This window comes from Brassica oleracea, chromosome C8, assembly GCF_000695525.1.
Source record: "Brassica oleracea var. oleracea cultivar TO1000 chromosome C8, BOL, whole genome shotgun sequence".
NCBI classification, from domain to species: domain Eukaryota; kingdom Viridiplantae; phylum Streptophyta; class Magnoliopsida; order Brassicales; family Brassicaceae; genus Brassica; species Brassica oleracea.
Window position 1 is genome coordinate 2,990,670 of NC_027755.1, and position 9,219 is coordinate 2,999,888.

Consider the following 9,219-nt stretch of genomic DNA (forward strand, 5'->3'; position numbering starts at 1 on the left):
AATACATACTTACATAGTAACATAGTCATTGCAGGAGCAAGTAGATTTTTTTTTAAAAACTGTTAAATATATGTAATCGTTTTTGACTGGACGATAAAAAGTCCAAAGAAAAAAATATGACAGAATGAGTTACTACGGATTTATAGTTAAACCAATGACCGGTCTCTTATATATTGTACATTTATACATCCATGACTTAGCCGTGCTTACGGCCTATTGAAAAAACCATTCGACTAGGACCCCCAAATTTTGTATAAAGTTTAGGGCCCCCAAATTGTAAAAATTTTAGGGTCCCTAATCACAAATTTTTTTTTTACATGATAGTTAATGTATTATCTTAGTTGATTCTACTTCCACTTCTGTTTAAAATAACTAATTTATGATCAGTTTTACTATATTTTATATAAAACTATAAATATTCTACTTCTAATTAACTGCAAATATCTGATCGATATTTTTCTTCTTTGTATATGTTATGAGTTAGATTTATTTTATATATTTATAGAATTTGATTAAAAATTATAATATTTTGAATATATAGTTTATTGTATTTAATTTAAACCCTATGATTTATCTTTTTAACAGCAACCAACATTTCAATCCAAAATTTGTATTTTGTTTTTATATTATGAATGACTACTTTTGATCAATATTTTATTTTTTAGTTTATAAAAGTATGGTGCAGAAAATTTAGAAAATGTTTAGGTGATAAATTAATACTTTTTAGAATATATATATATATATATGTTTTTTCAAAAAAATATTTTATTTAGTTTGACTTTAAATAGAACTATTTTCTTAAAAAAATATCATGTAATTTTTTTTTTAACTCGTTTTAGGCTTTTAAAACTTTTGCACGGCACTGGCTATGTGTATGGGTGGTTGCATCATGCATGACAAACAAACTAATAAACTAATGCAAAACGTTAACACTAGACGTATATTTATGAAAACGTACTAAAACGGATGAGATAAAATTGAAAAGTAAACTAGCTGTACTATATAAAACGACAAAAATGTTATGCAAATCCACGTCAGCAGCGCATTTTCAAACAATGAAAGACTAGAATACCACAACACACGATCCGACCCATTGGGTCAGCCCAAGAAAGACCAACCATGACTTGCCACGTCATCATACTCCAACTAATTACGATGAGGGTAGTTTAGTCAATGACAAGGAGGGTTGCTCTCTGGTCGGACAAAGGAAAAAAAGAAAGAAAGGAAGAAAGTGGGATTTAAAGTGGAGCAGTAAAAGCCACACTTCCTTCGTTACTTATCTCGTTTCGTTTGGAGGTTAGAGAGAGATAGAGAGAGAGAGAGAGAGAGAGTAGGGTTGGTCAAATCGTTGTATCTCCGGCGTGAGATAGTCGTTTTCCCGGTAAATCAAGTTCCTTTTGTGCTTCTTCTGTGTTCGATCTACCTATCTCGTTGGGATTTTCCACTCGATTTGGTGAATCAACTTCATTTCTAGGGTTTTGATTAGCTTATAGGTTTGTTTGTTTCGTTGATCTCTTAAAATTTTGGGATCTAGTAGCGGCTTTCGTGCTTGTACGTCTTCCAACTTGTTTTCTAGGGTTTTGTTGCTGATGATAGTTTTACTCTTGGCTTTTGCTATGTTTCGTTTCTCATATGGTTGAGAGTTTTCAAGAATAGTTTCTAAATTTAACTTCTTTGTGTGTGGATTGAAATTGAATGCTAGACCTAGTAGGCTTCTGAAAGTGCTTCCTGTACTATGTTTTTTTTGTGACTAACTGCTTGTTTTGGCTGGTGTTATCTAAGGATTCAATATGGTGAGGAAGAAGAGAACTGATGGTTCGTCTGAAGGAGGTGAAGGGTCTGGCTCCCGTGAAGCTGGTCCACACTCTGGTGGTGGTCGTGGTCGTGGTGGTTATCAGCAGGGGGGAGGAAGAGGAGGAGGAGTACAGCAGCAAGGTGGAAGAGGTTATGGACCTCAGTCTCAACAGGGAGGTCGTGGTGGTGGTCGTGGTGCTGGTCGTGGGTATGGCCAGCCACCACAGCAGTACGGTGGACCAAGAGAAGGTCAGCCACCACAGCAGTACGGTGGACCAAGAGGAGGACCACCTCGAGGTGGGCACGGCGGTGGTGGCCGTGGAGGTGCGCCCTCTGCTGGACAGCCACAGAGACAATCAGTTCCCGAGCTGCATCAAGCTACCTCACCAACTTATCAAGCGGTGTCTTCTCAGCCTACACCGTCTGAGGTGAGTCCTACACGGATTCCGGATACTTCTGCTCCGGTTCAAGAATTTGAACAGCTCTCTATTGAACAAGGAGCTTCGAGTCAGGCAATCCAGCCTATTCCATCTTCCAGCAAAGCTTTTAAGTTCCCAATGAGGCCTGGGAAAGGACAGGTCGGCAAGCGTTGCATGGTAAAGGCCAACCACTTCTTTGCTGAGTTGCCTGACAAAGATTTGCACCAGTACGATGTAAGTCTTGGCTCTCACCTGTTCCCTTGGTATTTTTAAGCGATTGTGCATCTAATGCTGCTGTCTTTTTTTGGGTGCGACAGGTTACTATTACTCCAGAAGTCACATCAAGGGGTGTTAATCGTGCTGTGATGAAACAGTTGGTTGACTTGTATCGTGAGTCACACCTTGGAAGACGTCTTCCTGCATATGATGGTCGCAAAAGTCTCTACACTGCTGGACCGCTTCCATTTGTTTCCAAGGAATTCAGAATCTTGCTTCATGACGAGGAAGAAGGGGCTGGGGGACAAAGGTCAGTTCTTACATTATCATTATTATCATTACTGTTTTCCTATTATAGAATTTTTCAGAGTAAATCATGCATTTCCTGTTTCACAGACGAGAAAGGGAGTTCAAAGTTGTGATCAAGCTAGCTGCACGTGCTGATTTGCATCACCTAGGAATGTTTCTACAAGGGAAACAAGCTGATGCCCCTCAGGAGGCTCTGCAGGTTCTTGATATTGTTCTTCGTGAGCTGCCAACTTCCAAGTAAGTTCACTCATCCCATGGATGCTTGCTACTCAATACTTACAGGTCTCCGCTCTTTTAGTTTTGCTAACATATTCGTGTCAGGTATACTCCTGTGGCCCGGTCATTTTATTCTCCTGATATAGGGAGAAAGCAATCATTGGGGGATGGCTTGGAGAGCTGGCGTGGATTCTACCAAAGCATTCGTCCCACACAGATGGGTTTATCACTCAACATAGGTGCGATGTTTTTCTGCGTTACCTTCATTACTTCTTCTTAAATTTGATCTCCTTGTAATGTCTCAACTCATGCATGCTGCGATCTTTCCTTTTTTTTTTTTGTTTGTAGATATGTCATCGACAGCATTCATAGAGGCACTTCCTGTGACTGAATTTGTTTGCCAGTTGCTGAATAGGGATATTAGATCTCGGCCTTTATCTGATGCTGATCGTGTGAAGGTATGAGTCAATTGTTATTTCTTGATTATCATTCTATAGTCGTTACTTGTTACTAGCATCATGCATAGCTGAAGTGAAGTTTTGCACTTTTGACCTTCCTGTGTTTACTTACTTTCAGTCTTATTCTGTTAACAGATCAAAAAGGCTCTTAGAGGTGTCAAGGTTGAAGTGACCCATCGAGGAAATATGCGCCGGAAGTACCGCATTTCTGGCCTGACTGCTGTGGCCACTCGAGAACTGACGTGGGTGTTTGTTTTAGCTTTTTTGCTAATTCGTACTTCGTGAATGCTGAACGAGGAGAAGTTTATCTTTCTATTTTGGGTTATATTTTTCAGATTTCCTGTTGATGAAAGAAACACCCAGAAGTCTGTTGTTGAATACTTCTACGAAACATATGGCTTTCGCATTCAGCACACACAGCTTCCGTGCTTGCAAGTTGGGAATTCTAACAGGCCAAATTATCTACCAATGGAGGTAACTTCAAAATTCATCAACTTTTGTTTTCTCACCAATAGTTCCTATGCTAATTTGCTGCTGTTTGTACAGGTCTGCAAGATAGTTGAGGGTCAGAGATACTCAAAAAGGTTGAACGAGAGACAGATCACTGCTCTGCTGAAGGTGACTTGTCAGCGCCCCCAAGAACGAGAAAAAGATATCTTACGAGTATGTTTATTTGGCCATTTTGTTCTCATTTTCTATTGAATGTCTTGTTTCTTATTACCCCAGTATTCATATGTTGTTGAAGGCTATTGTTTATTCTAATTTGATATGTTGTTTTTGGATTGTTAGACGGTGGAGCTAAATGATTACAGTCACGATCCCTATGCTAAGGAGTTTGGCATCAAGATAAGTGCGTCTCTTGCCTCTGTTGAAGCTCGAATTCTGCCTCCTCCATGGGTATAGTAGTTGTCGCTTGGGTTATTCCATTTTTCTGTCTATATCTTCATAGCTAAGTTAGAGTTGCAATATGATTTAATTGTGCTATTCTGCAGCTCAAGTATCATGAATCCGGAAGGGAAGGGACTTGTCTGCCACAAGTTGGTCAGTGGAATATGATGAATAAGGTAACTAGATGAAATAGTTATTCACCTGTCTGCCTACTGCTTGTATTTATGATTCTATAATTCTATTCTCTTGACATGATGGGTGTTTGCAGAAAATGATCAATGGCGGAACAGTGAGCAACTGGATCTGCATTAATTTCTCTAGGCAAGTGCCTGACAATATGACACGTTCTTTCTGTCAGGAACTTGCTCAGATGTGTCACATATCTGGCATGGTAAGTTTCGTAGAGCACAACTTAGTCAGTTTATTAAACCTTTCCCAGCTTGATATCTGAACTATTTCGTACCTGCAGGCCTTTAATCCAGAACCAGTCCTCCCACCCGTTAGTGCTCGCCCTGAGCATGTGGAGAAAGTCCTGAAAACTCGATATCATGATGCCATGGCCAAGCTATCTCAAGGAAAAGAGATTGATCTCCTTATTGTCATTCTGCCAGACAATAATGGATCATTATATGGTATGAGACTTGTTCTAGTACCCTTCGTCGTCTGCTTTTACATATAAACAGGCTTTCTAACCGTCATTTCCTTTGCAGGTGATCTGAAGCGCATCTGTGAGACCGAACTCGGCATTGTGTCTCAGTGCTGCCTGACTAAGCATGTCTTCAAGATGAGCAAGCAGTATATGGCTAATGTGGCTTTGAAAATTAATGTCAAAGTTGGAGGAAGGAATACAGTGCTTGTTGATGCCTTGTCAAGGCGAATTCCTCTGGTCAGTGATCGCCCTACCATAATCTTTGGTGCTGATGTAACCCATCCTCATCCTGGAGAGGATTCAAGCCCGTCTATTGCTGCTGTAAGTCTCTCTTTCAACATCTTGTTCTGTGAATGCATGCTTCATTTTTCTCCATGAACTTAGTCTGATGTGCTTACTCTGATTCACAATGATATTTGTTTTTTCAGGTTGTCGCATCCCAGGACTGGCCTGAAGTTACCAAATATGCTGGACTGGTTTGTGCTCAGGCGCACAGACAGGAGCTCATTCAGGATCTGTTCAAAGAATGGAAGGATCCTCAGAAAGGGGTGGTGACTGGTGGCATGATAAAGTATGTTTCTCAATACTGTCAACTATGCTACGAATCAGTTTTTTGCTGCTACTCGCTCCAACTAACCGATTATTGCATTTTGTTTCCTTTGTAACAGGGAGTTACTTATAGCCTTCCGTAGATCAACTGGGCATAAGCCGTTGAGGATCATATTCTATAGGTATTAAGTCATTCTTTTGGCGCACATTTTGTTATATAACTGTGTATCTCTAAAGATGTATATTTTTATGGTTATATGCCACAGGGACGGAGTTAGTGAAGGACAATTCTATCAGGTTTTGCTCTACGAGCTTGATGCCATCCGCAAGGTAAGAGTTACACATAACAGATGACGTGTATTTGTGTTTGGTGGTACTTGTCTTATGTGTAATAATGTGATTTGAATTGCAACCATTTCAGGCATGTGCCTCGCTGGAAGCAGGTTATCAGCCACCAGTGACGTTTGTGGTGGTGCAGAAGCGCCATCACACGAGGCTCTTTGCTCAGAACCATAATGATCGTAATTCAGTGGATAGAAGTGGCAACATCTTACCAGGTGAGACAAATTGGGATTGGTGTGAACCCTTTTTTTGCGTGCACATTTAATCAGCTGCATTGAACATGTTTAAAACTTTGATAAATCTCTTGTCTGTAGGAACTGTCGTGGATTCCAAAATATGTCACCCTACGGAGTTCGACTTTTACCTCTGTAGTCATGCTGGTATTCAGGTAAATCTTTGTACAGAAAAAAGAGCTCTAATTAAATCTCAAGTGATCGTGTGGCTGAGATTATATGAAATGCTTAAACAATTTTTTTTTAACAGGGCACTTCTCGACCTGCTCATTACCACGTTCTTTGGGATGAGAACAACTTCTCTGCTGATGGACTCCAGTCTCTAACCAATAACTTATGTTACACGTAAGATTCATTAGCATCTTTTTTACATGTCGAGCTGCAGACGTTCTGTACCCATATGTACAAACCATAACATCCAAACTATTTGTTTGAATTGTGTAGGTATGCGAGATGCACTCGTTCTGTATCCATTGGTGAGTTTTTCTTTTCTCTTGCGAAGATTTGAATTGTATAGTTTTTTTATTTAGAGAATGGGAAAGATAAGTGATGAGTTGTTAATTGTTGTTGTTGGGATTTTTGTAGTGCCGCCTGCGTACTATGCGCATCTAGCAGCGTTCAGGGCTCGGTTCTACATGGAGCCAGAGACATCAGACAGTGGTTCGATGGCGAGCGGGAGCATGGCACGTGGAGGTGGTATGGGTGGTAGAAACATGCGTGGGCCTCACGTGAACGCTGCTGTGAGGCCACTCCCACCTTTGAAAGATAACGTGAAGCGAGTGATGTTCTACTGCTGATTCAGTTCAGCTCTCTATCAATCTCTTATCGCCAAATAAAATGTTTGCTATTTCCAAGACTTTCTCTTGTTGCGTCTTATCTCGTGCGGTGTGTGTACTTTTGCTAAAACTGTCATAAGTTTGTGTGTTTTGGATATATTGTGTGTTTGCTACTCTTGCTTTGAATTCTTAATATGAGATGCTTCATGGTTTTAGTTATATTTTGTAAGGGATTCATTTCTGTTTTGCAAGTTGAGCATCCGCATCATTCTATTAGCAAACATGGCACTCCATCCTGTAATCTAATCATCTTCTTGCTTGTATTGACTCTTAAGCCTTGACAAAGATTCAACGACCAAGAACTTGTTGGCCATTGTCCCTGGCTATGGTGCTAAGTACGTTGTTGTCTTCCTCTGCACCTTAACCTCCGTCATAGACAAATGGATTAGAAACCGGATCAGACCTGATCTTGGAGCTTGTGTGTCCACCACCAATGTGGAACACTTGGAGATCACTGAAGCTCGATGTATTGGCATCTCTCGATAATCATATAAAATTCATGAATCCTACAACTAATTGCTATCTTACCCATTTCATTGTTCCTAGCCACAGTTCCACCTGATTTGTGAAGCAAAAAAAAATATTAGAATTATATGAAGTCATTGCATGAAGTCATTGCATGAAGTCATTGCAATTGGCTATATAATTTTTTTTATCATAGAAAGTAATATTTGATGGAAGGTATTAAAAGGTAAGATACTCATATTTTATGTAGTCTATTAAAAGCTAAAGTTAATTTTTCAAAAAAACAAAAGGTCGAAAATAGTCCTTATAAACTAGCAAAAAATGTATTAGATTATATAATTGGTTTAAATTTTAGATTGTAGACTTTAAAAGTATTTTATTATTAAAAATATAATATTAAAATTAAATAAATTGTATAAAAATTTAGTTGAATAAATCTAAAGCAGCTTTTCATTTTGAATAGCATGTATATATCATACTATCAAGTTTAATTTTTTTAACTTATTTGATTTTTAACTAAAATTATATATTAAATAATTAAATTTTAAATAGCCAGAATAATAAAAAGAGAAATATACTAAGATAGCACTAAAAAAATTTTGGTCACAAAAATAGACCAGAAGGAGGAAAATGACCAAAATATTTCATTAAAGAGGTAAATATACATTTATATCCCTAGGGTTAACTAATCCAAACCTTAGAGTTTAAAGTTAAGGGGTGGAGATTTGAGATTGAAGTTTAAAATTTTATAAAATAAAAAATAAATATTAAAAATTTGATAATAAAAATTTTAAAAATAGTTTCAAAAATTATTTTTGAATTACAAAAAGAAAATTTGAAAAAAAAAATCGAAATTTTTTTTTATAAAAAAGCTCGAATTTGAAAACATATAATCTAAAACTATAAATTTTTTTTTTTTTTATATATCTAGTGTATTAGTGTCAATTTACCTATTAAATGAAACATTTTGGTTATTTTTCTTCTTGTGGTGTATTTTTGTGACCGAAACTCGAAAATAGTCTATTAAGAAGAATTGCCCACCTAAAAAAGTCGGTCAAGAATGTTAAAAAAAAAACTTCTCTCTGCGCTGCTAATTATTTTTTTGAGTATCTCAGAAAAAGAAATTGTTAATTCAAACATCCCTTCCGTGCGTGTAAAGTCCCCGCGTTAACTGGAACCCCAAATCTATAAAAGACTGTCATATCTCTTTTCCTTCGCCACAATTTTCTTTTACGTTTTTCTTTTTAGCCGCAAATTTTCTCAAAAGTGATTCTTTTTCGAAACCCTAAAAAGCAAAGATGCAGTCAAACGAAGAATTCGTCAAATTTCTTGGAAAAGGCGCTTACGGTTATGTTAATCTCGTCCGCTACAGTAATCCAGAAGATGGCTCTTCGTTTCTCTCCTGTTGGGGAAAGTCACACGGCGCAGCGAAAATACTAATGGTCGTGTTCCCCTGACCTTGTGCGAACCTGTGAGGAAAATACTTCGACGATGGCAAGATATCAAAGTTGCGATAACTAAATGAGACATACAATTTTTACGTGGAAAACCTCCTCGATGTGAGAAGGAAAAACCACGGGACCGTAGTCCACTCAAAAATCCACTATATAAATGGTATGAGTACAACCACGTCCTCCCTGTTCAACAGCCTGAACAGAACAGAGACACTAGCTTCAAAGAGCTATCTCCAACACAAACAACAACAACAAGAGAGCAACACAAAGCTTCAAAACCGGCAGCAACCAAACGACCTCAGCTCACAAAGATTCCGGCTTCCAGAAACTAATCCAACCGTACAAATCCAAGATAAACAAGTCGACAATACCTCTGCCAAATTTCAGCTCA

General features: G+C 38.2%; 2 protein-coding genes across 2 annotated transcripts in view; both read left to right on the forward strand.

Annotated features, from left to right (window-relative positions):
* The first annotated feature begins 1,299 nt into the window (after positions 1–1,299).
* Positions 1,300–7,070, forward strand: LOC106311597 (protein argonaute 1). Its single transcript, XM_013748823.1, has 22 exons — positions 1,300–1,381; positions 1,783–2,447; positions 2,531–2,739; positions 2,826–2,975; positions 3,060–3,193; positions 3,303–3,412; positions 3,548–3,654; positions 3,748–3,886; positions 3,959–4,075; positions 4,202–4,309; positions 4,405–4,476; positions 4,569–4,691; positions 4,770–4,932; positions 5,011–5,270; positions 5,378–5,520; positions 5,618–5,680; positions 5,765–5,828; positions 5,920–6,055; positions 6,155–6,228; positions 6,324–6,418; positions 6,518–6,549; positions 6,659–7,070. Exons 2-22 carry the CDS (start codon positions 1,791–1,793, stop codon positions 6,868–6,870), a joined length of 3,168 nt encoding a protein of 1,055 aa, XP_013604277.1. The 5' UTR covers positions 1,300–1,381; positions 1,783–1,790; the 3' UTR covers positions 6,871–7,070.
* A 1,602-nt stretch (positions 7,071–8,672) lies between these two features.
* The window catches only part of LOC106308466 (serine/threonine-protein kinase SBK1-like), a 4,747-nt gene continuing 4,200 nt past the window's right edge, over positions 8,673–9,219 (forward strand). The window contains 1 exon segment of the mRNA XM_013745629.1: positions 8,673–8,767. Coding sequence (XP_013601083.1) covers positions 8,673–8,767 — 95 coding nt within the window.

Bases quoted from the DNA above. Each gene is read 5' to 3' on its own strand.
- LOC106311597 (XM_013748823.1), top strand. From the start codon at position 1,791: ATGGTGAGGAAGAAGAGAACTGATGGTTCGTCTGAAGGAGGTGAAGGG. The intron at 5,521-5,617 runs GTATGTTTCTCA...CCTTTGTAACAG, and splicing joins GTGACTGGTGGCATGATAAA to GGAGTTACTTATAGCCTTCC. The intron at 6,056-6,154 runs GTGAGACAAATT...TCTTGTCTGTAG, and splicing joins AAGTGGCAACATCTTACCAG to GAACTGTCGTGGATTCCAAA.